Raw genomic sequence first — 26,991 nt, forward strand, 5'->3', positions numbered from 1 at the left:
CAAACATGGACATTGTTAATAAACTTTAAAAGTCTGTACATGAACTTCACACCCTATTAGTTTATAGATGAGATGAACTGGCAAAATTTCAACATTTAATATACCTTTCCCGAAAAACAAAAGACAAGGTTTCTGGTGACTGGACTCATAAAATGTTATAGCGGAAATTTTCTGCATCTCTTTGCTCATTTGGAGCCATTAACTCTAAATGTGCACAGACAATAAAGCCCACTCATTAATTTCTTTACAGGATCCTTTCTTAGCAGGGCCTCAGTCCCCATAGCTGAACTAATAGGCAGTCTCCTTTCAGAGGCGGGTCTTCCCTTCTTTCCCGGAATTTTTTTTTTAAATATAAAAGAGAGAGAGAAAGTATGATCCAGGGGAAAGAAACATGGGTAACCACTTACGTTGGGTTGAAAAGCAGCAGCTGGTTCTTCTTAGATGATGTGTACTATTGGCACGCTCTATATAAAAGCTATGTGTTTTTAATATAGTGATGCTAGAATTATTTTAGAACGTTTATTTTTATTATTATAGTTTAGGTTATGTGTTTTCAGTAGTTGACATTTGTGATCTTGGTAAAGCATCTTTAATGATTTGATCCCATTGAAAAAGATCTCGAAGTTTAAAAATAACCAAATGGAGCTATATCAGATCAATTAGTTTAAACGTAGTAATATAAACTCAGACAAAACTAAAATGGCACTATCAAGTGGGAGAGAATATTTGCACACAAGACATGAGATAAGATACTAATACTGAATTGTATAAAGCACTTATAGAACTTGGTAACAAAGAAACTAGTGACCCCATCAAGAAACGGAGGGCCAGAGTGATACTGCAGCAGGTCCAGTGCTTGCCTTGCATATAGCCAACACCAGTTTGATTCCCCAGTACCAAATATGGTTCCCCCCCCCGCCCCAGTGCTGCCAGGAGTGATCTGAGTGCAGAGCCAGATGTGAGCCCTGAACACTGGGTGTCACCCAAATCCCCCACCCCCCCAAAAAAGAAAGGAAAGAAAAAAGATATGGAGAGAGATGAATAGACACTTCCATGATATGGACACAGGGGTAGCCAATAAGCACATGAAAATGTGTTCATCATCATTATCAGGGAACTGCAGATCAGAACAACAGTGCAGTACCATCTCACACCACTGAGAAAAGCGTATATCAGAACTGCTGAAAACAACCAGGTTTAGCAGACTATGACCCAGTAGGAGCTCTCATTCACTGCTGGCATAAATGTTGTCGGGTCCAGCCTGTATGGAAAAGGTGTAGAGATTTCTCAAAAACCTAAGAATAAAGTTCCCATATGACCCAGTGATTCTACCTCTTGACATCTACCTTATATGTTTTTAAAATGTTTATATCACAAAAGCATTTCAGAGGATAGCCCCCCCTTCACCCCCCGGCCCCCTTTCAGCCTTAATTTTCCTTTCCTTGCTATTAGCAACCATGGTATCTTTTTTATTATTATTATTGAATCACAGTGAGATATATAATTACAAACTTGTTCACAATTGGGTTTCAGTCACACAATGTTGTAACACCCTTCCCTTCACCAGTGTGCATTTACCAGTATCCCCAGTTTCCTCCCACCCCACCCCCTGCCCCCTGCCTCTATGGCAGGCACTTTTCTTCTTCTCCTGCTTCTCCTCTCCTCCTTCTCCACCTTCTCCTCCTTCCTTTTCTTCTCTCTCTCTCTCTCCCTCCTCCTCCCTCTCTCTCCCTCACTCTCTTCTTTTTTTTGCTACCACAGTATCTTGACGTTTCTTAACTAGGATTTATGTCTGAATACTGTATGGTTTTACCTTTAAGATGAGACTATTTTTATGTATGTTTAACACAGATTTTATTAGAATAGGGTTACAGGTAGGATATAAGGATGTATTGTCAATACCAGTCTTTTCATTTCTGCTCTGCCATTCTGAACAAGGTAATTGTTCTAAGTCTCTGTTTCCTCATTTAAAAGGTGGATTTAGTAGCACTGTCGTCCCGTGGTTCATCGATTTGCTCGAGTGGGCACCAGTAACCTCTCCATTGTGAGACTTGTTGTTACTGTTTTTGGCATATCGAATATGCCACCGGGAGCTTGCCAGGCTCTGCTGTGCGGGCGGGATACTCTTGGTAGCTTGCTGGGCTCTCTGAGAGGGACAGAGGAATCGAACCCAGGTCAGCTGCATGCAAGGCAAATGTCCTACCCGCTGTGCTATCATTCAGTGAATTTAGTAATAGAATATATTTCATACTATTGAGGGAGTTTTTCAGTCACACCTGGTGGCACTCTGGGACTCTTCCTGATTCTGTGCCTTCTGCCATTTTGTATTTACTCCTTTAAAATCCCAGTGTGGTCTACTGAGAAGGGATTACATACAACCTGGCTGGACTTCAGTTTATCAGCTGAAATGTTGAGAATTAGATGAATATTAATGCAGTTACTTATTAATTTATATATACAGATTTAATATATATTGTGTGTACCAGTTAAATAATTAATAATCTTGACCCACCCAAATCTTGACATACTCTCTGAGGATCTCCAGTTTATAGGTCATTGAACTGCCCTTGGGAAACAGAGATGGGTTTTGTTACTGTAGGAAGTTTGGTCACTGCAGACTATGTCTCTCTTTATTGGACACACCCTTTGTAAGCTGACTTTTGAAGCATAATCTATGGAAGAGACTGCAGATGCTAAGTGCACTGTTAAGTGAATTTTCACAAACAGGACACAATTGTGTATCCAGCATTTGGATTAGAAATCCACAATGACTGTCCTTTAGAAGTCCCTTTCTTGTAGGACAAGTAGATTAATGTATGTATATATGTTGATTAGTCATCCAAAATTATAAATATCAGTCTCACGGTAGTAGTTCATGTGCTGTGTCTTTTTTAATAAGCAGAATATTGAAACACACCAAGAATTCCGTCATACTTTTTTTCACTCTAAAAGGAATCCTCAAATTTAAAAGCACTGTGAAAAGCTTTTCAGGTCATTCTTATTACATCCCCTTAAGTGTTTTGCTTTCTGGCTGTAACTCCCACTGGATGACAGGATCCATGTCCCTGGTTCCCTTGGGTGTGTATGATACTCACATGTTTGCTTTTCTCTTTTCCCAGTTTAAAACACTCTGAAAGTTCCCAGACATTTGGTCTACCACCTCCTTGTCAAGGGGTTAAAAAAAAAATCACTCATCACCCTCCTGAAAATCTATCTCCTTTAAGTGAACAAACAAGCAGAAAGTGACCCCCAGTTGGATCCTTGTAATGCCCACCTGCTTGGGTGAGGGGTGGTCTCCCAGACCTTGGGAAGTACTACTCGGTGAGGTGGAAATAAGTCTCGGGATTTCCCAGGAATCTTCCACTTTTTCTCCTGTGTATAGTTGAGATATAGATCACTGAATATCATTTTAGCCAACCCCGAGCTTTGTGGTATAGCTCTGCCGATATCCCAAATACATAACTTCTCGAGAACCTTAAGTATTTTATCTCTCAAATGATCGGTTGTTCATTAAAATACGAATGAATATACCAGTTTCCTTTTTCTGTGCTACTCAGAAAAACCAATGCAGTTATAAATTTTCTCTTTCTATCTGGCCCAAGTTTTGAACATCTGCTTTTCCTCTTTCTTCTCTTTCAGGCTCTAGACCAAGATAGAACGGCCTTACAGAAAGTGAAAAAGTCTGTGAAAGCAATATATAATTCCGGTCAAGGTAAGGACTTAACCAAAGTGTGAATTAAATATAATAAAGTGAATCATGTGTGATAGCTGTAAGGTTTTCTTTGTTACTTATCAGATGCCAAGTTTATAGTGGACTTGATACAAAGGAAAAAATAAGCAGGTTTAAAGAAATTTATTTGTTCAGGGCTGGAGATTCAGTTGTACAGCGGGTAGGGCAAAGAGACATGGGAACATAAAATGAGTTTCAAGGTCTCTGACATCGTTTATGATCATCATTGCAGTAGCTGCTCCTCATTCTGAGGTCACGCCTTTAAGAAATCAGTTCTCTGTTGCTTAGTAAAACACCTGGGAGGGAAGGGCTATGGACCATCATGGAAATAAACACAGGTTTTGAAGTTGAACAGGTGAGGTTTGCACCCTTGCTCTTACTCTTGCTCTTTTTTTTAATTTAATTTTATTTTTATAAAGTAGCTCACAGTATTCTATTACATTAATACTCAAACACCAATCCCATCACCATATTTGGAATGTTTCCATCCTGAACCCCAACCCTTGCCCCAAATCGGAACCAAAATAATTTATTTTGTTAATTTATTAATTTATCATTGTTTGTTATGAATAAACCACCGAAAATGCTCCAAAAATGTTTCCTTAGGGGCTGTAGAAATAGCACAGCGAGTAGGGCATTTGCCTTGCACACAGCCAACTCAGGTTCGATTCCCAGCATCCCATATGATCACTGCCAGGGGGTAATTCCTGAGTGCAGTGCCAGGAGTAACCCCTGTGCATCTTGGGTGTGACCCAAAAAGCAAAATTTAAATAAGTTTTCTTAGAGGAAACAGTGTGAAGATTGTTGTATTTCACCAAGGGGCCATTAAGCCCTTCTATAAGAGATCACTAACATATTTTAAAGGTTGAGCCTTGTGTGCTAATGTTTGCGTGTGTGTGTGTGTGTGTGTGTGTGTGTGTGTGTGTCTGTAAGAATATATCTCTCTAATATTGGTTGCCTTCTACTTTAAACCCCATCAAATGTGGTGCGAGACTCTTGAAATATGCATGGTGTGAGGTATGAGATGTTGCATGGCCTCGAATGCCAGGAATAGGTTCACTCATGGGTGAGGCTCAGTTCGAGCATGTGGAGAGGGGTTGTGAGCATGGCATCAGGTGAGTTCTGGAGGTATTCAGCTGCCAGGGCTGGGTCTCTTGGGGTGGTGAGGGGCTTCACCCACCTCCCTCTGGGGTGCCCTGAACAAAACAACCTGGCACGGGGCATGGCTCTGGCCAGTCATTTTATGCTCTCTTCTGAGAGTGGACAATGAATCTTTGGCTCATGGCCTTTGATGAGATTATCTGGCGCCAGCCAGAGGTGGCTTGTGGGCGTGACTACCAAGTTGCTAGAAAAGGAGGTATGGGCAAAGGTCAATTGTTCCCAGTTCCATTGAACCTGGAGTTTTTAGTCACAAGTCCCGTATACCTGGTACCTGGGTTTTCTGCAGATTCACTCAGGGGTGAGGTTCAGCCCAGCTGGAGAGCGCCTGTGTTTGCGCTTAGTCTTTTTTTTTTTTTTTTTAATTTTATTGAATCACCATGAGATAGTTACAAACTTTTATGTTTGGGTTACAATCTCGCAATGATTAAACACCCATCCCTCCACCAGTGCACATTCCCCACCACCGATATCCCGGGTATACTCCCCCTTTCCCACCCTCCCCCTGCCTCCATGGCAGATAATATTCCCCATACTCTCTCTCTACTTTTGGGCATTATGGCTTGTAACAGAGACACTGAGAGGTCATCATGTTCGGTCCATTATCTACTTTCGGCACACATCTTCCATCCTGACTGATTCCTCCAGCCATCATTTTCTTAGTGATCCCTTCTCTATTCCATCTGCCTTCTCCCCTCCACTCATAAAGCAGTCTTCCATCTATGGGGCAATCCCCCTGGCCCTTGTGTCTACGGTCCTTGGGTGTCAGCCTCATGTGATGCTATCCTACACTCCACAAATGAGTGTAGTCCCTCTATGTCTGTCCCTCTCTTTCTGACTCATTTCACTTAGCATGATACTCTCCATGTTTATCCATTTATAAGCAAATTTCATGATTTCATCTCTCCTAACAGCAACAAAATACTAGTGGGAGACTTCAACACCGCTTTATCACCTCTTGATAGATCAACCAGACTCAAGCTTAGCCAGGACATACAGCATCTGAGGGAAGAAATGGAAGAAAGGGATTTAGTAAATATATACAGGACACTTCATCCTCAAAAAGCTGAATATACATTCTTCTCAAGTGTGCATGGAACATTCTCCAAGATAGACCACATGTTGAGCCACAAAACATACCTCCATAAAATTAAGAAGATAGAGATTGTATCAACGATCTTCTCAGACCACGATGCATTGAAATTAGAAATAAATCACATACACAAACAGAAAATGAAATCAAATACCTGAAAATTAAGCAGCTCACTACTGGACAAATGAGTGGCTTAGAGAGGAAATCAAATGATTCCTGGAAAGAAACGACAATAAGGACATGAGTTTGCTCTTAGTCTTAAGGAGGTCATGCTTGTTAAATTCATGCTCTGACCTCCGTTTTTCCTCAGTAAAACAGGGATTGTGGTGGGAGGGATTTAATGAGCTAATATTTTTTCTCAGGAGTGATATAGCACAGTGGCAGGGCATTTGCCTTGCACACGGCCAACCCGGGTTCAATTCCTCTGCCCCTCTCAGAGAGCCCTGCAAGCTACTGGAAGTATCTCGCCCGCACAGCAGAGCCTGGCAAGCTACCCGTGGCGTATTTGATATGCCAAAAACAGTAACAAGTCTCACAATGGTGACGTTACTGGTGCCTGCTTGAGCAAATGGATGAGCAATGGGATGAGAGTGACAGTGACCTATCCTTTAGGGATTTTCAATAAATGCCATAAATTTGTATTTTGTAAATTTTTGTAAATGTAAATTTTATCATTGTTTTGATTGATTCCACACTTGTCATAAAATTACAGCATTGAAGACTTGATAGAGAGTATACTAGGTGTGGTACTTGCCTTGCACACTACTAGCCTGGCTTTAAACCCCAGCATCCCAAAGGTTCATCCCAAGCTCCACCAGGAGTAAGCACTGAGCACCACTGAGTGTGACCCAAAAAGAAAAAATAAACTAATTGAAAGGAATACTAAACAAGGCAGAATTCAACACGCATATACTGTGTGTGGGCCTCCCTCTCCTTATCATAGCAAGGAATCGATAGTCTCAACTAACTGGAAACCTAATAGTCTTTTATCTTTATTATAGCCTCTAGACCTAAGACACTCTATTATCTTAATTGTTCACATATTTTGTACCCTGGTTATGTGATAACTTTATCTGATTTCTTTATATCCAGAGAAACACTAACTCTTATTAAAGTAAGTAAGTTGTAGTTGTCAGTTATATAGTGACCAAAATGTTGGTTTGTCTTGGTTTAAATTATGTACCTAATTTATAATGTTTCTAAGTTTTTATTTGAATAAGTTTTCATGTACTGGTGGGATCTTCCTTGATTTGGGGGAGATGATTACGTTGTTAAGTCTACTTTTTTTGTGAGAGCAGTGGCATTCCATTATTATAGAAATAAACTCAGGTGGTATAGATCTAAGTTTAAATCCTAGCTTTGGGGGCTGGAGCGATAGCACAGCGGGCAGGGCATTTGCCTTGTACTTGGCTAACCCGGGTTCGAATCCCAGCATCCCATATGGTCCCCTGAGCACGGCCAGGGTAATTCCTGAGTGCAGAGCCAGGAGTAACCCCTGTGCATCGCCAGGTGTGACCCAAAAAGCCAAAAAAAAAAATCCTAGCTGTGTCATGACTTGTTAATATTGAACAAAGCATTTTAACTTCCATGAATCTTGAGTTTCCATAAAACGAGAAAATATTTAACTGACAAAGCATTGCTTCGACAAAATGAGGAGTAGTATTTAAGTTTTCAACTACCTCACCTGCGACAATATTAGGTGCACAGCACACAGGGCAACTCAAAGAGTAGCAGAGGTGCCTTAGCTTATTAATTTATTAATTATGAATTTAACCATTCTACAAAAGAGCCATCCTGTATTACCAAACCAGTTTGTTTTTATAAAGAGCTGAGTGCGCCATTGCCTGCCTCGGGAGTAAATGTCAGCTCTCTGTAATACTCTGATTTATTCCTGAGACACACGGTGTGTGAGCCACTGGTAGGTGATGTCTGACTTGCAGCAATGAGGTGCTTCCACACTGACATTGCTGAGGGTTGCATGTGACTCCGTTTCTTCCTGACTGTTCTTGCTCAAGATATTTCCTCTTGGCCATGATGAGCTCATCATTCAGCAACTTCCACAGTGGTTTTTCTACTGGATAGGGATATGCTATTATTCATCAGAGGTCTCCTTGGTCACACGCATGTCCTGGATATGGCAAGAGGGAGAGATTATCCGGACAAGTGTGTAAGATAAGGAAGTTCAGGGGGTAGGCACAGTTTTTTTTGCTATTTCCTCCACCAGATTCCATTTTTTCTATGACTGAAGACTATGATTAAATGAGTTTTGAACCCCTTGTCTGGATCAGGAGTTTTACTGAGTACTGTGCATATATATTATATAGAATAGTTTCTAGCCACGTGTTTTTTAATCTGAATTGGTTAAAATCGGTTAAAATAAGAATCTTCGGTATCTCTAGGCACATTTTTTTGTTTTGTTTTTTTGCTTTTTGGGTCACACCTGGTGATGTACAGGGGTTACTCCTGGCTCTGCACTCAGGAATCACTCCTGGCGGTGCTCAGGGGACCATATGGGTTGCTGCAAATCGAACCTGGGTAGGCTGTGTGCAAGGCAAACGCCCTACCCACTGTGCTATCACTCCAGCCCCTCTAGGCATGTTTTGAATGCCTAACAGCACTATAAACTTGTGGCTACAATATTGGATAGTGCAGAAGCAACATTTCTATCATTTCAGAAAGTACTTTTGCTGCTCTGAACAAAAAGCTTAAATCCTTTTGAAACCAGTAAACCCTCAAATAATGTAGTCAGTAGATTCTTGGAAACTGACTTTGAGTTGACTCTCTTTTGCATTAGACCACTGGGTCTCAACCCTGGCTATTCATTAAAATTACGAAGTTGGAAAGACAAGTGTATGGGGTCCAAAAAATATTGGATAGACACTTGCCTTGCAAGCAGTTAATTTAAGTTGGATCCCTGGCACCACATCTGTCCTTCAGGCCCCACCAGTACTAACCCTTGAGTACAGGGCTTGAAGAATAAACCCTTGTTATGGCCCCCAAACCAAATAATACTATAATATAGCACAAGAATAGAGATCCCTGCTATACTACTGCACAACAAGATCACAGGAGTTGTTCTAGAGTGAGCCCTTGTGTATGGGATTAAGATAAAAATTACTTCCCATGTGGTTGTAAGGTGTCGTTTACAGTGGTAATTGCTGGAGCTGGGGAGATAGTACAGCCGGTAGGCTACTTGCCTGGCATGCAGCTGATCCAGATTTGATCCCTGGCACCCCACGTCATTTCCCCAAACCCCACCATGAGTGATCCTTGAACACAGAGCCACCAGGAGTAAGCTCTTGAATACCGCTGGATGTGGTCCAAAAGCAATCCCCCAAAAATGGTAATTGCTAATCTGACATAGGCAGTTAAGGAGTCTTTCATTTTGTGTTTTGTTCCTCTGCATAGCTTATTTGTTCTCAGATACATGTTGAACACGTGTTAGGTGCTCTTGTTTGTCGTGTTGGGTATATTGGACAGACTAAACACATTCCTTATTGTTGCGAGTTTTACTATCCAGTACAGATATAGGTATTAATTATCTAATGTATTAATAGACCATCAAAATTGTGAATATTTGGAGCTGGGAAATACTATAAAGTAAGTGCTGTTGGGGACTAACGGAAAACTCATGGCATATAGAAAGGGAATAGCGAGAAATCTGAATCCGTTTGAGGAGGCTACCACAAGGAAAGGCCTCAGAGTATACCCGTTGGGTGTTTATACTATGCCAAACTATGCTACACAAACCTAAGAAGTAGGACTTTCCTTACCACATGTTATAGATGATGAATCTAAAGGTTAAAGAGACAGACCTAGCAAGTAATGGAACAGGAGTCTGGCTAACTCCAGCTTTGATGCCGATAGCTCTTCAAATCTATTTGAAGCTGGGCAGAGCCCAACAAGTGTGGAGTTAATTGCTACACATTGCCAAGGGAATCCTTGGGAGTGTTATGAATGATTGTTATATATTTAACGAAAATGCCATTAGATGTGATTTCCAAGCTGTTTAATCCAAAGGAGTGACTTTGGTGGGTCCTGATAGGGGCCCCTAATAGTAATTAACATTCCTATGACTTGGAAATGTGGGAATTAACTCGGCTCTCATAGACTTCTGGGGCCTCGTGGGGTTTCTGCAGTCACCAGTGAGTATAGCACACCCAGGTTCGGGGCCAGCATGTGTGGGCGGCACTGTGACATTTAATTCTAAAAAAATAGCCAGATGAGTAAAACAGTGATGTTGCATATCTTTCCATGATACATGCTCAGTGGAATCCAAACTGACCATTCAAGTGCTTTTGGCCTCCTCCAAAGAAGCCACAAGAGGCTGAACCTTGGTGTCTGTTTCCCAATGTGTTTTTATAATTTTCTTGTTTTCTCAACAGGGCTTAAGTGACACCAAGTCCATCTGCTGTTTTTCAAGGTTTAAAAGTATTTATTTTATTTTTGTTTTGACATTACCAAACACCAGAGTGATTTGAAAGGTGACTGAGAATGGTATGGAATCATGCTCTTGCAGTGCATTATAAGTTACATATAGACAAGCTGCCGAGAGTATCCCGCCCGCACAGCAGAGCCTGGCAAGCTACCCATGGCATATTGGATATGCCACAAACAATAACAAGTCTCACAATGGAGACATTACTGGTGCCTGCTCGAGCAAATCGATGAAGTGGTACAGTGCTACAGTGCAGTGTAGGGGTATTGCTATTTATTCACCCATTGATTGAGCTGATTGAATTGGGCATGAACTCCACATTACTTTTTATTTGAATCACTGTGAGATAGTTACAAAGCTTTCATGTTCCAGATTCAGCTGTACAGTGATTTGTACATCTCTCCACTAGTGCACACTTTCCACCACCATGTCCCCATGTCCCCAGTACATCACCCCCCTCCCCATCCCAGTCCTCACCCTGCCTCCATGATAGGCAATTTCCCCAATACTCTCTCTACTTTTGGGCATTATGCTTTGCTCGAATTTTCCCACCACCATTCAAGCCTGCCTGCCAGGGGCAGATGCTAGATCATTTTTTGTCCTTTGCTCATTTTGAATATCATGGGTGCCGAGGCTGCATGCTTCTGGAATCCTAGATTGTAAATGGTTGGGTTCCAGAGACATTTCTGTAGGGCACTAATCCATTTTGGGATTCAATTGGGCGTCTCTGGACCAGGGCTGCTGGTGCGCTAAGATGGCGCCCTGAGGAACATTGTGGGGGTGAGAGCCAGGCCGGAGAGCCGGGGAGGGACAGCTCAGCGCCTCTGTCCCCATGTGTCATGGATGTTTAGTCCTGGAACCTGCGTACCTGGGCCTTGCTTGTAGAAGCTCCTGGTCGCCCGATTCGATCTAGAGTACACGGGGAGAGTGTACCTGGTACATCTTTCGTGTCCCGGTGAAATTGGCCTGGTATGGGGCCGGGAGAGATCTCTGGCTCTGTGATGTCTTCCGGGACTTTGGTGCGCTAGGGTGGCACCCGGAGGCACGTGGTAGGGACACATAAGTTTTATATAACTAAAAAACTTACACATAAGTTTTATCAGTATTTTTTTGTAAGTAATGTAAGATAACTGAAATTTCTTGAAGGAACAAATTAATGCCCTGTAAGCCTTTTAAGTTTGAAAAAGGCTTTAAGGAACTGTGTATTATGTATCCCTGCTGTGTATGAGGATACCTTAAAAACAGAACAAAATAAAAAGAGTTCTGTGAGCTGCTTGGATCATGGGAAAAAATTCCAAGCCATTTAGTTTCCTTACTTTTTTGTTTGTTTTTTAAATATTTGAAGTCTCCGCCAGGAGTGATCCCTGAGTGCAAAGTCAAGAATAAGTCCTGAGCATTGCTGACCATGCCTCCCTCTTCCAAAAGAAAAATAAATTTAAAAAAATGTTTTGAAGTCTGCTTTTTTGTTTTTGACTGGTCATGCTTGGCAGTGCTCAGGGGCTACTTACCTGAGCCTGTGACACAGGTTACTCTTGGCAGTGCTCAGGGAACTGTGTGGTCCCCAGGTTCAGACCTGAACCTGGGTATGAAACACGCCTTTCAACCTGCAGAGCTAGCTCTCTGGCCAGTTTTGAAGTTTCAGTTTTACTGATCTCTGAGATATACTGTCATTTAGAAAGTTTGCCATGATATGCTAATCTCCTCCTTCCATACCCTTTCCCTTCTCTTTCTCTCTTTCCTAATGTTGAAAATTGCCAGTGCCTTCTTGAACACTGAAAGTTTTAAAATAGTTGGAATTCTTCAGCATTTTTCTTTTAACAGAGCCTGCTTTACTTCCCCTTGAATTTAGTTTGACTTTGTTGCTCTTTTCTAATGAACTGAAGGTAACAGAAGTGATGCTGTGTGATTCTCTAAGGCTAGTACAAAAAAGGTAGCTTTCTAACGGAGCCTTCCTCCCACCTCCATCATTTGTTTTGGAGGAAGGTAGCAGTCACTCTAAGTACTTCAGGCACCATCTGAAGATAGTTCTTCTTTAGCCAAAAATGACTATTTAAGTGAAAAATGGCAGCTGCAGAGATGGCTTCCCTGACTTAGCACATGCGGTGCTTTCTGGAAACCCTGGTTCTATCCCCAGCTACCCTAAGCACTGCTAAGAGTAACCCCTGATCACAGAGCCAGAAGACCTTAAACACTGAGGTTTTGCACAAACATCCCCACCTCCCTCCACAAAAAAATAAAGTTATTATGCTGTTACCATGAAAGTGTTATTTTTTTTCTTCTGAGTTCCTGAGCATTGTATTAAAGATTTGCATACAAAATTATTTAGATGCTTGAACAGTTAAAGTTTTCTGTACAGTTTAAGTGAATGAGTCTGGGTCCCTCTACAGCGCCCAGACCTCTCCTGTGCATCATTACTCAGTCCATGACCCAGATTATAATGCCTTGGCCCTATCCCTCACCAGTCGCATCACCATCCATTCCTGTCCCTATGCCGTTCTGTCCAGTACATACATGTCTCTAGTTCCTCCATTCTGTCTAGTACATGCCTTCCCGCAGCTGGCACCCTGTCATCTATGCCCCTTGCTGGGGCCTGCTGCACTGTAGCTTGTGGCTGGGTCTCTCTAGGACTGTACCCCACCAGCTCCCTGTCCCCTTAGGTTCCCTTAGTCTCTGACCATGGTAGCATACACACGGGTGGGAACTGCTGTCCTGCATGTGTCTGGGCACAGATGCGGGGGCAAAGTTGTGCTTGCCTGCCTGGGGGCTTCTCTTAATCGCTTATCTCCTTCTCTCAGCTACAGCATTCTCTAATTTGACTGGATACCTTTACAGCAGAGGAGACTCAAAATGTTAACAATTCAGTCAACTAATTGAGTCAACTAGTTTACATGATAGACTGGGGCAGTAATAGCACAGCAGGTAGGGCATTTGCCTTGCACGCGGCCTACCTGGGTTCAGACCTGGGTTGATTCCTCTGTCCCTGGCAAGCTACCAAGGCACAGCCTGGCAAACTATCCGTGGGGTATTCGAAATGCCAAAAACAGTCACAGGTCTCACAATGGAGACATTACTGGTGACCGCTTGAGCAAGTCCATGAACAACTGGACAATAGTGCTAAGGTGCTACAGTTTACACGGTGCCCTTCCACTCCCACCATTAACATATAACATACGAGATTACCAGTCAGACCTTCACACAGTTGACGCCTTAACCAACATCTTGATCTCACTGTCATCAGAGACCTTGATCAGTGAAAGTGAAAATCACAGCTATGTGTATGCAAATGACAGAACCAATGTAAGTCATGTTTCTTGAGAAGGAAGAGCTGATTGCAGTTCCATGCTGTTAGGAGAGTAAAGTAATGCATGCAATATTTTTATAAAGTGAAACAATCATGTGATTCATATTTAGTGTGGCATACCACATTTATTGTCAATACCACATTTATTGTCTATCCAATGACTTAGTTGAATTGAAATTTTTTTATTTTGTAGATCAGAGATGCAATATCATCTACACACATACCTGTACTTTTACTTGGGAGGGAAGAAGCTGTTTATTCCTGCTTAGTATGACTATGTGTATCATACAATTCATTTTTCACACATATGAAAGTGTGCATATCGTTACATGGTGGCTTCCTTAAAATAAAGAACTGAAGATATTTGGAATAAAGTTAAGCTTTTTTTTCTAGGGAGACATATGATGGCCCCCTAGAAAACTGTAGCATCATTAGTTTGAAAGTTAGGACTGTAAAATTTTAAAATTTATTTTAATAGAAAGTGACATTGAATTTAATTTGATTAAAAGCATATGTTGGAAGCTCTGTGTCTATAATATTGGTATATTGTCATCAACAGATTCACAGTTGTTTCACTTTAGTATGAAGCAGGCACTTGGCTTTTTTTATAGCCTTCCCTTTTACTCCTCATTTCAATTAGAATTATATAGTGTGTGGTTTTATAAGAGCATTTGTGTTTTTAAAGTAGAATTAATGTTTGATAACTTGCCCCAGAAATAGCTCATAGTGTATAATGTAATCCAAGATTTTAAAGGTAAAGTACTAAAATTCAACAGTAGATAGAAAGTGAATGTTTTGGTATCCAAGCAACTTTATTTTAGCTATTTTTTCCTTGTTAGCTTTTTCTTCAGATTTGAAAGTATGGCATAATGTAAGTTGCTGCTAGGACTAGTAATTTAGTGGCACACCATTATGTCATGCCTTAGTACTTTTAATTTTGTAATTATTTTTAATTCAGTGAAGAAAATTTTTCTTAAAAGAGATAAATATGTGAGAAAGTAGAATTTTAATAGATTTTGAGGAATAAAATGTTGATGTATATGTATACAGAGAGCAACTGACAGTGAATAGAAAAATTTCTCTTTTCTGTTGTTTTCTAAGTTTATGGTTGGTATTCTGGTATTTTGTTGTGTGCACCATACCCGTTACAGAGCAGCAAGGCCCAGAGGCATAGATTAAGGTGAATACAGTCAGACGTGGTTTCTCACGTGCAAGTCATGTACTCTCCCATGTGATCCACATCCTTGGCTTGGTAGTCAGACTTCTTAAAACTTTTTTTGTGTTTTCTTATGCAATTACAAAGTTGTTCATGGTTGGGTTTTAGTCATCTAATGTTCCAACACCCATCCCTTCACCAGTGTACATACATATCCCACTGTCCATATCCCTAGTTTCCCTCCCTTTGAAAACTTTTTGAATTAAGTAAACATGTTAATAAAAAAATAAAACTAAGTCCTGGGTAATTAGAAGGCTTTCAGTAGAAAAACTTACTTTTGATGAAATGGCTTTCAGCAAAAAAATTCTATTTTGTTTTTAATTTATTTGTTTAGAGTACTCTTTTGACCCCTTCAGGGTATTTACATTCTTGTGGTTTATTGTTAGTCCTTACAGTTGAAAACAAATTGAAAGAATGAGTTATTCAGAATGCCAGAAGAAAGCAGCCTTCCACCCCACCCCACCTCGGAAAAATATTTATCTGCATTGTATGTCTTTCTGTCTTTCTCTTGACACATCCTTTTTATTCTGTTGAGACATCCTTTTTACTAAAGAAAACGTTAAGATTATTTATGGTATAACTGTGTCTCTTGAAAGCATACTTGGTGATAACTCATCTTGAATAAAATTAAGAGCACTCATTCCACAATCAACAAGTGTAGGGTTTTATTTTAATTAATTTTTTAAATGTAATTGAGGGGCTGGAGAGATAGCATAGTCGGTAGGGTGTTTGCTTTGCACACGGCTGACCCAAGTTCAATTCCCAGCATCCCATATGGTCCCCTGAGCACGGCCAGGAGTAATTCCTGACTGCATAAGCCAGGAGTAACCCCTGAGCCTGTGACCCAAAAAGCAAAAAATTTTTTAAAAAATGTTATTGAATCACTGTGAGACAGTTACAAAGCTTTAGGGATAGGAGTTCAGTCATGCATTGTTCCAACACCTATCCCTCCACCAGTGTACATTTTCCACTACAAATGTTCCCTATATTCTGCCTGCCTCTGTAGCAGGCACTTTTCTTCTTTGTCTCTCCTCTTCTCTTTCCTTCTCCCTCTCTTCTCCCTCTCCCTCCTCCCCCCTCTCTCTCTCTCCCTCTCTATCCCTCTCCATTCCCCCTTCTCTCACTCCCTCCCTCCCTCTCTCCTTTTGGGCATTATGGCTTGCAATACAGATACTGAGAGGCCATCATATTTGGTCCTTCTACCACTTCCAGCACACATCTCCCATCCGGAGCAATCCCTTCCACCTGTCATTGACATAATGGTCCCTCTCTATCCCAACTGCCCTCTCCCCCAGTCCTTGCAGCAGACTTCCAACTGTGGACCATTTGTCCTGACCTTTGTTTCTACTGTCCTTGGGTGTTAGTCTCATACTATGTTTTCTTTTTTAGTGTCCCATAAATTGAGTCCAGTCATTCTATGCCTGTCCTCCTCCTTCTGACTTAAGGTATAGGTTTTTTTAAAGCCTCAGAATGAACCCCACTCAGAATCTTTTTTCCGAAGGTTCACTCACTATCAAAAACCATTTCATCGCTCATGGTTGGATTTTGGTAGGAATAGTAAAATTTAAGCTGTTGCTATGGTTTGCTGGGGACTTATTATGTATTAGGGGTCCTGTAGTCATTTAATCTCAGCAGTGCTCTGTGAAAGACATTATCCCCAGTTTAAGGGCAGCAGAACCCTGTTTGTTTAAATGCCTTATACTGCCGAAATTAGCTCTGAGATTTGAAATGAAGGGCTTTATGCTCCCCAAGCTGCCAAGGCAAATTACCGATGATTATGTGTTAGAAGTCAGTGTCTGCTGACCACGGAGAAGATTGTGAGGATGGAGATGAGTGCAGCACTGTGGGACATGATACCCTGGTGTGTCTCCCTGTGTAGGACAATAGCATTTGAAACATCCGGAAATCCCGGAGCATGAACCTGCGAGGTGGTGAGCTAGAGAAAGGGGTCCTTCCGTTATTTCAAAGAACAAACTAGAACTTAACCATAACTGCAAGTTCACTTTTATCACTGGGGCTTCTACCTTTAGAATAATCCACTAATGATGCAGCACTGTTCACAATAGCCAAAATATGGAAACAACCCAAGTGCCCTAAAACAGATGACTGGTTAAAGAAACTTTGGTACATCTACACAATGGGATACTATGCAGCTGTTGGGAGAGATGAAGTAATGAAATTTGCTTATAAATGGATAAACATGGGGAGTATCCTGCTAAGTGAAATGAGTCAGAAAGAGAGGGACAGACGTAGAGGGACTGCACTCATTTGTGGAGTATAGGGTAGCATCACATGAGGCTGACACCCAAGGACAGTAGATACGAGGGCCAGAAGGATTGCCCCATAGCTGGAAGACTGCTTCATGAGCAGAGTGGAGAAGGCAGATGGAATAGAGAAGGGATCACTAAGAAAATGATGGCTGGAGGAACCAGTTGGGATGGGAGATGCATGCTGAAAGTAGATAATGGACCAAACATGATGACCTCTCAGTGTCTGCGTTGCAAGCCATAATGCCCAAAAGTAGAGAGAGAGTATGGGGAATATTGTCTGCGTTAGAGGCAGGGGGGAGAGTGAAAAAGGGGGGTATACCCGGGATATTGGTGGTAGGGAATTTGCACTGGTGGAGGGATGGGTGTTTGATCATTGTGAGATTGTAACCCAAACATGAAAGCTTGTAACTGTCTCACGGTGATTCAATAAAATTTTCAATTTTTTTTTTTTAAAAAAGAATAATCCACTAATGAACACTTAAACCAATTGACTTTCTCAGCCAAAGCATGCCTCTCCTATACGCCATTATGGTAATATTATGGAATAGGTCAGAGAGAGGCTTGGACTCAGGTGCCAGTTTAGCTCCAAATTCATGGCTGGAGCACCAAGAGACTACTATAAACAGTTGTGTCCTCGTTTCTGAAAGTGGGAGAAGAATTTCTACTTATTGGGTCGGTGTGCAGAATAGCATTTAATGTAAGTACTTATGACCGTGGCTAAGATGATGAACTTTATTCTCATCAACAGGATTTCTGATAGTGTAGGAGAACATGAAGGCAAGCCTAGTTCATCATGTTTGATCCCCTATTACTTGGATAGTTTTGCTTTGCCTGTCCAATCTCAGGCTTTATTTTTCCTGTTTTTAAAATGAAATTAATGCATGTGATAGTTGGAAAGAACATATTTTAGATTTTTTAATAGATTGCTGGGACATCATCATCAGTGGTAACTGTCAACATCTGTTGTAGGAATTTAAGTCATTGGGGAATTTTAACCAGTTTCTTCAAAACATCCTTTGTTGTTCGTTGGTCTGACCACACTTAGCTCTGCTCAGGGATCACTCATGGCAGTTCTTGGAGAACCTTAGGTGCTGCCAGGGATCAAACCTGGGTTGGCTCTGTGCAAGACAAGGGCCGAAGCCAAATCACTGTCTCTGTGGCCCCGAGAACCTTCTGATATTGCTGTTCTTTCTGTAACTATAGTTACTTTTCTGTTGGGCTGCTTGATACTGCTCCAGACTCATTAATTTTTTTTTCAGTTTTTAGTATTCTTTATGTTCCAGTTTGGATAATTTCTCCTTTGCTACTCATTGGTTCTGCAGTATCCATTCTGTTAGTCTCCTGATTTTTTTTTTAATTTAGATACTGTATTCTTTGGGTTTTGCTTTTCCATAATAGTCTTTTGCAGGTGGAGGGCCCAGAGCCCCTCCTGTGGGTTCTAGACTCGGCAGGCCTGCAGTTCAGTGCAGTGGCTCTAGGATGTGGTACTACAGGTGCCCCGCAGTGCCGGAGATTACCAGGTACCCCAGCAGTGCCCCAGAGTCTCCATCACTGCCCTGGGTGATGTGTGATGCCGGGGGGGGGGGTGGCCCTGGAGTGCCAGGGCTCGAATGGGGTGAGCCACATGCTTATGCAGATTTTTTTGACCCTTAAACTGTCTTTCTGGTTCCCCATAGTGGTCCTTTTTTAAAAGGAAAAAAAATCTGTCTTCCCTAAAGTTCTCCATTGCTTTACCAAAATTGCCTGTCTTTTCCTTTAGAATCTTAAACATATTTATATATTTTGAAGCTGTATATTCAGTTCATCATCTGGTTCTCTGGATTCTCCTGACCGTTTTTTCTCTTGAGTTTCAACATTTTTTTTTTTTTGCGTGTGTGTGTGTGTGTGTGTGTGTGTGTGTGTAGTACAGAGGTTACTGGTCTTCTTTGACCTACCATTCCCTCTTCAGAAAAGAAAAATTGATCAACACCCTCTCTGGAAATCTATCTGAAGCAGACAAACAGAAATCATCCTGTATCCAAAGCTTTCATCTCCCTTACCCCCATCTTTGTTTAGGGAAAGAGGTGGTACATACTGCCAACTTTGGGGGTAACTAGGCTAACAGTTTGTTTTTATGGAGACATATCTTGTCAAAACTCTAGATTCTTTACCTTCCTATAAAAAGTCAATTCGCTTTATGCTAATTCACTGTTAAATTTCATGATCCCTTTGTGTTGTAAGAGGCATTCTTAGGGGTTATTTTAGTTTTGCTCATAGTTCTATATCATAGCCCTTCGACATCATACTTAACACTTCTCAGGCATAATCCTTCTGGAGTTTCAGTCTAAACTTCTGATGATTCCTTGCTAAATTTGTGACGCTATAATTTCAGTTTTTTTCTTGAGCATTAGAAATTGCCGGATTTGTTCATCTCTTTGGATGTTTCTGCATCTGCAGTTCAGAATCAGCCAAGGGTTTCTGGGAGTATAGAGAGAGAGTTGAGCACTCCTTTTTCTTTGACATCTCCATTTCCACGATTTCCTTTTCAGTTGCCAGTTGCTAAAGCAGAAGCCAACTCTGTTCTCTTTCACTCTGTTAGCTCAGTGAAATGCTGCTCTGCCGCGTTCTCTCCTTGTCTGGCATGGGCTCACGTCTACCCTCAGGAAAGCAGCCAGTTAAATAATGGGCTTTCAGGTGGGCTGGGAGGTCAGGAGCGGGAAGAGGAGAAGTGTATTCATGCAGAAGAAACCCAAGCTGCACCTGTGGTGGAAAGTGGGGCGGAGGGCAGCAGCCTTCCCAGGCCTGTGGGTTTCCTGTCCCCCAAATCATGAACAACCTTGGAATTGTGTATCTCACAGTGATTCCATTAGAACAATAACTGAATAATAACAAAAGGAAAACATTTTGTTCAAGACTTAGACGTCCGGGGCTGGAGCGATAGCACAGCGGGGAGGGCGTTTGCCTTGCACACGGCCGACCCGGGTTCAATTCCCAGCATCCCAATGGTCCCCTGAACACCACCAGGAGTAATTCCTGAGTGAAAAGCCAGAAGTAACCCCTGCACATCGCAGGGTATGACCCAAAAAGCAAGACTTAGACCTCTGTTCAAGACTTAGCGCTCTGGCCCCTACCCCTCCCCAACATTTTTTTTAAAACTCAGTCCAGGGGGATAGGAGACCTAGTGGCTCAGAAGTTGTAGGAGGGCCTCTAAGTTGCCGGCACTGCCACCCGAGGCATGTGATCCAAGAGGCTGCACAGGCTTCAAGCTCTTCAGGGGGGTTTTCCTCCTGCAAGGAAAAGACACAGCTGGAGGTGGGATGAAGGTGCCTGGGTACATATGGGGGAGGGGCTTGGTCAGGTGGCAAGATGTCCCGGTGCATGCGGGTGGGCACATTCCTACCACCAGATGTCTACTGGGATATCCCTCCACAGGGGAGTGGATTCATACCCATGGGGCACATGGGAGCCATCTGGGGCAGATGGCGTTGGATTGGCCTCTGGAGGATTTTGCACGTGGGCCATCTGGCTGCCTCATAGTAAGGCAGGAAGAGGCGGGGATGGCCAGAATTTCACGCTTCTTCCCCTTCGATGGTATGTTGGCTTTTCTGGATGCCCAGGTCCCCTCCCTACCGTGTCATCCCTTTGTGATGAAAGGCCAGTCTCCCCTCCTGTTCCTGCTTATTTCTTTTTCTTTACTTACCAGTAGAATCAAATGATTGCTTTTGTATATTTTGTCCATTGTTTGTTCTAATAGGACCTTTATTTATAAAAATGATATATAAGTAATGTTTTCTTGAACATAAACATATAAGGCATTGATAGGATTCTCTTGAATTAGGAAGATGACTATTTTAGGTCAATTCAATTTATGTAAATAAAATTTATATATTCAGTTGATATAAATAAAATATCACGAATCACGAATCACCATGAATATAACGTGACTTAATTATGTACTTTCAGCTCAGATTGGTGGTTTGCAAGTACTTGAATGTAGAAAAGTGATGTTTTATTTATTGAGTCAAAACTATGTATTGTCAGGCAGGTGAGTAGGTAATAGAATAAACAGTAATTTCTGCACTCTTGAACATGTGGTTCATTGTAAAGTGAATGACCTTACAAACACTTTGAGGTTAGGTTCCAAAGTCTGCGTGTATTGAAAATGAACACTAGAACCAAAGGAATACTTGAAAGTCCTTGAATGGACTATAAAGTACTCTTGAACTGTAATTCATGTTGGTATGCTGTTTTCTCAAAGTATTGATATTCTTGTAGGATCCCTCTGTTACTTACACACACCACTACCACGAGGGTCACCACTAGCAAAGAGAAACTCAAGGAGTCCTCAGGAAGAATTGACTGTCACTAGCTCTGGCTTCTGCCTCACAGCTCATTAAGTAGAATGGGGAGCCCTCGTACTCTGTATATTGTCTCTCGTCCCTCTATGTTCTCCAGCTCTCAGTTTACTTCCTTAAACTTCATCAATTAAAGGCATAGATGTATGACACCATCTTTCATGGCTTTCAGTATTCCTTCGTTAATCCTCTCCTGTTTTTTTTTTTTTTATGAAAAACCCGGAGGGTAATGACTCCATAGTTATCTTTAAATGCCCTTTCTCTTCCTTCATCATTTTAGTCGAGATTCTTTGGCCAGCCCATATCTTAATCCATTCTATTCCAAATTATATTTTGACTATACTCTAGGATGGTTTATGTCTCACCATCTGGATTGGGTTTTTTTTTTCCCTATATAAAGATGTTTCACTTAAATTATACCACCGAGTCTGGAAGAATGCCAGGGTCTTTGGTTTTATTTCTACATATGGTGTTCTCTCCAGAGTTGCTGAAATCCTACCTTTTGGCCGCATGCATGTCGGATCACCAGGAACATGACACGTGAAGGAAATCTATCAGTTCACATGAAAGACCACCTTGGGGCTGGAGCGATTGTACAGCGGGTAGGGCATTTGCCTTGCACGCGGCCAGCCCGGGTTCGATACCCAGCATCCCATATGGTCCCCCGAGCACTGCCAGGAATAATTCCTCAGTGCAAAGCCAGGAGTAAACCCTGTGCATCACCAGGTGTGACCCAAAAAGCCTCCCCCCAAAAAAATACCTTAAGACTCTGTGTCTTGTGAAAGCCTCCAGAATGTCATGCGTATGTGAAATTCCACTTGTGGTTTGGATGTGAACATGGATGTTGCTTTGTTTTGGAACCACACCCAGCAATGCTTAGGGCTTACTCCTGGCTCTGTGCTCAAGGATCACTCCTAGAAGGGCTTGAAAAAAACCATATGCAGTGCAGGGATTAAACCCAGATTGGCCCACGTCTAATGCAAGTGCCTTAGCCACTGTACATGTCAGGCCCTAGTCATGAATTTCAAATTGCTCTATTTTTAGCTCTGGAGGAAGTATCCAGCTCTTTAGCCAGAATTATAACCGTTCATTGATTTTTCTGATGCTATTTGGGTACGGAATCCAGTGATTCTGAAATGTTTTCACTAATAACACCATATGGCAAAATGGGCTTGGCGGGATGACTTTGCCCAGCCAGTTTTTCATTTGTATTTGCAGACAACAGAAGGATACGCTCAGATCTTTCATACCTCAGATATATTTTTCTATTTTTATTTTGGCATGATGATTTACAACACAGTTAATAACACTGTTTCAGGCGTGCACTATTGCTGTGCCACATTCACCACCGGCATGTAATTGTCCCTCCACCACCCTCTTTCGGTCCCTCACCTACCTCCCCCTGCTTAGTGAACTTGGTTCTATGGGCCCATTCTAATTTCTGTAGTTTATCGTTCCATATTTTATTTTCTTGCTGTGCATTATTATACTCCTCTATGAACATGGTCATTTCACGTATCTTCTCCTTGGCTCCTTTTGCTCAGTGGAATACTCCCCGGTTCTGCCCAAGCTACAGCTAACTCCAGGGTTTCGTCTTTTCTTTATAACCCAACAGTTTTTCATTGTGTGTGTTTGCCACAATTCCTTTATACACTTACCTATTCTTGAGGTTTGAGGCTGTTTCTAGAGTACCAAACAGCTCCTAAAACTCTCAGAGAATGAGTTTAGTGACACCATATTGAGGATTTTAATGAGCTCAAAGAAACAATGGCAGAGTTAGTCAGAAAGCACCAAAAAAGTATGAGAACAGAAATGAGAAAACTGAGATCATAAGTGACAAAAATAAAGGATATGGTAGGTGCTTTTTTAAAACCTTAGTAAGAAGTCTGAGCAGCAAAGTAAGAGCAGTTGAGGAAAAAACCAAGGAGCTCCAAGATAAGATGCAGGAAACGTCCAAACAAGTGATGGGGAAAGGTCAGAAAAGAGACAGCATACCAGAAGAGAAGTATGGGATCAGTTTGAATAAGAATTCCGCAGAGTTAATAAATGTAGGCTCCAAAATCTAAGAGGCCCGAAGGGTCCCAGAGAAAATAGATCCAGGTAGAAAAACTTCAAGTCACTTTGTAATCAAAAGGACAAACACCAAAAACAAATACAACATAGAAAGCAACTAGATCAAAGAAAGAAACTTGTGCACGGAGGCAATCCTGTAAGATTACAGCAGATCTATAAAATGAGACCTTATGATCTAGAAGAGAATGGTCAAATATAGTTGTTGAAAACTCAGTGAAATGCACACCCTAAATAAGTATACTCTGTCCAGCTAGATTATCACTCAGATTTGAAGAGACAATGCAGACCGCTTAAGGAGATCATAGCCTTGAAACAAGTTTTTCAAGTAGTGTTAAAGGCGTGTCTTTAAAAGATAAGTCAGACTTCTCATGAGTGTGGCATTCACTCATGGTGCTTCTATTTTTTTCTAGCTTGCTAAGGGACTCTATACTTTTTCTTTCTTTTTTTTTTCTTTTTGGGTCACACCCGGTGATGCACAGGGGTTATTCCTGGCTCTGCACTCAAGAATCACTCCTGACAGTGCTCAGGGGACCATATGGGATGCTGGGAATCGAACCCGGGTTGGCTGCGTGCAAGGCAAACGCCCTACCCACTGTGCTATTGCTCCAACCCCGGAACTTTATACTTTTTCAATAATCAATGGACATTTCCTTTTTTTACATCCATAAATATTTTCAATATATATTACTTATATATGCAGTTTCTTAGGCATTACTTATAATACAGTGTATTCTAACTTAAAATGAATGTTCTTGTAATAATAAAGCACTTTTATACTTTCATAGGCCTGTTCAAATTGTTTTTTAAATTTGCTTATTTTCCTCTCCTTTTATTAAGTTTTATAAATTTTATACATTTTACAAAATTTATAAAATGTACATGTGTAGGTTTACTTATTTCATAGAATTTTTAAAATGCAGCCAAGAATTATTCATACTATAATTATTAAATTTATATGCCTACAGAAAAGAATGATACTGTTTTTAAAACAGAATTTCCAACTTACCATTGACTTACAGTTTTGTGGAATTTAGGAGTTTAATTTTATTCATCTCTTTGTATGTAGGTGTTATCTCCCCCACAATAATTTTTTTAAGCAATCTCTCTCATGTGGGATCTAATGAACTATAGTAAGGGAACAGCTAATGACCAAAGTTATCATAACTGGAGATTTGGCCTATAGAACTGAGCTTTCATGGCATCGGAGGTGGCTGGGGAGTGTCCTTGGGACACTGGTGGAGGCAAGTGGTCCCTCTGGTGATGGGGGGAAAGACGATGAAATGATGTGTGCATGAAAAGTATAATTAACAGCATTGTAAATCCTAGTGCCTCCATAATCAAGATTTTTTTTCCCCTTTTGATCATAGATGTTCTGAATCACAGTTATTTTCACTTAAGGCAGTTTAACTCTGTGACTCTAGTTCTCTTATTGGACCTTACAAAAGGTGTGATATCTTCCTAAGAGTTCTAAACTAGAGAAACTTGTACTGTTGCTGTGTTTAGGGACTATGTTATCGGCACAGTAAGGCCTAGAGGATCCTGTTTAAAGAGCAGTGGATTCCCAAGGCAGGAGCACTGAGATATGACATCTGCTTGTGCTTGGCTAGTGTTTCTTAGCAAACTCCTTCATTTCTCAGGACCAGAGTTTTATTATCTATAAAACCATAGCACAGCAGGTATGGCGTTTGCCTTGCAGGCAGCCGACCTGGGTTCGATTCCTCAGTCCCTCTCGGAGAGCCCGGCAAGCTACCGAGAGTATCCCGCCTGCACAACAAAGCCTGGAAAGCTCCCTGTGTTGTATTCGATATGCCAAAAACAGTAACAACAAGTCTGACAATGGAGACATTACTTGTTCCCACTCGAGCACATTGATGAACAACAGGATGACAGTGATACAGTGACAGTGATAAAACAGACAAGGATTCCTGCCCTGCCTATTTATGAGATGAGGAGGAGGAAATGAGAATGAGATGGAGTTTTATTTTGAGGGCTTTCTTTTTGTTGTTGGGGGTCTTTTGTTTGTCTTTTTGTGTTTAAATATAAGTAGTACTAGACATACCCTGAGAGTCAAAGAAATGCTGATTTCTTTTGCCAGAAATTGGTACTGGAATGAACTGACTTTGCCTTTTAGGTCTCCTGTGTCGCTTTCACCAGTCTCATCATTCAAACCCCCATGGTTCTGCATAGGGACAAAAAAAGCTGTAGATTCTGCTGTCATTGTGAGCATTCTGGTCTAAAGAGATCCCTTTACAGTTTATCAACAATATACTTTCTCCTAAACCTTTTTTTTTAAAAGGAAACTTGCAAGGTAGAAATATCCCATCAATTTTAGGGGAGTTTTGGATCTCCTGAAATTGAGCTTAGTGCAATTAATTTGATATCAATAACATGTTAGTACATAATACATGCTTATAATGTACATGCCACAATATTAGATAAATAATTGATTGAATTAGTGTTGATTGGACATACGTGCCTTATATTTAGAGTATACATGAATAGGCAACCTAACGCAGTCTGGAGAACACTCTACAGAGTGTAGTCACGCATCTCAAGATCCAGGACAAGAGTGAATAGTCCTTGTATCCCAGCGTGGGTGTTTGAATAAGTTTATGAATTGGTAGTGAAATGTGGGCCTCATTCTTTAACAGCACCTATTAGTAATAAGACTTGACCCCACTGAATGATGGGTAGGCATGTGTGGGAGGCTGAAGTAGGAAAAGGAGGAATTGAAGGAACTTCTAGCTTTTCTTAAGGGCCAGATTTCAAACCATTGAAATTCCCTGGAGAGTCTTCAACAAGCCAAATTGAGATGTGCATTTTATCTGGCAGTTGGGAAGCCTTGGTGATGAAGCCAGCAGAGAGAATATTTCTGCTCCTTCGAGAATGGACTGATGTTCGTTCAAGTGCCCCTGAAATGTTGAGTAGTAGCTCTCGGGAACTCTGCAGGCCTCCTTTCTAGGTGCTCTGTTTGTGAGTGGGTTCGTCAGAACTGCAAAAGTGGGAGTCTATAGGCTGAGTTTCCAGTCCCTGGGGGCTGAGGAAGATTCTTGCAGAGTCTTGACTAGAACGTTGTTAGAACATATTCAAATTCAAAATGACCTTGAAAAATTAGAGGAATTCAAAGTGTCTGGGACTTTCTGCCTCCCAAGGATGTCATGGGGGCCTGTACTCTGAACAGCAGGCAGTTGTTACAGATGTGATTGTAACATCATGAAACTGAGGCTCAAGGAAGTGAAGTAGCTTTCTCACAGTCAAGTATTTATACATAAAGAGTGAATATATATATATATATCAGTGGGGGGCTGGAACAATAGCACAGCAGATACGGCGTTTGCCTTCCACGTGGCCAACCCAGGTTCTATTCCTCCGCCCCTC

At 41.4% G+C, this 26,991-nt stretch overlaps 1 protein-coding gene across 1 annotated transcript in view; it reads left to right on the top strand.

Annotated features, from left to right (window-relative positions):
• Positions 1-26,991, top strand: part of ASAP1 (ArfGAP with SH3 domain, ankyrin repeat and PH domain 1) — a 301,291-nt gene that overhangs the window by 132,846 nt on the left and 141,454 nt on the right. The window contains exon 2 of the mRNA XM_012936073.2: positions 3,640-3,712. Coding sequence (XP_012791527.2) covers positions 3,640-3,712 — 73 coding nt within the window. The remainder of the gene's footprint in view (positions 1-3,639; positions 3,713-26,991) is intronic.

This window comes from Sorex araneus, chromosome 2, assembly GCF_027595985.1.
Source record: "Sorex araneus isolate mSorAra2 chromosome 2, mSorAra2.pri, whole genome shotgun sequence".
NCBI lineage: Eukaryota > Metazoa > Chordata > Mammalia > Eulipotyphla > Soricidae > Sorex > Sorex araneus.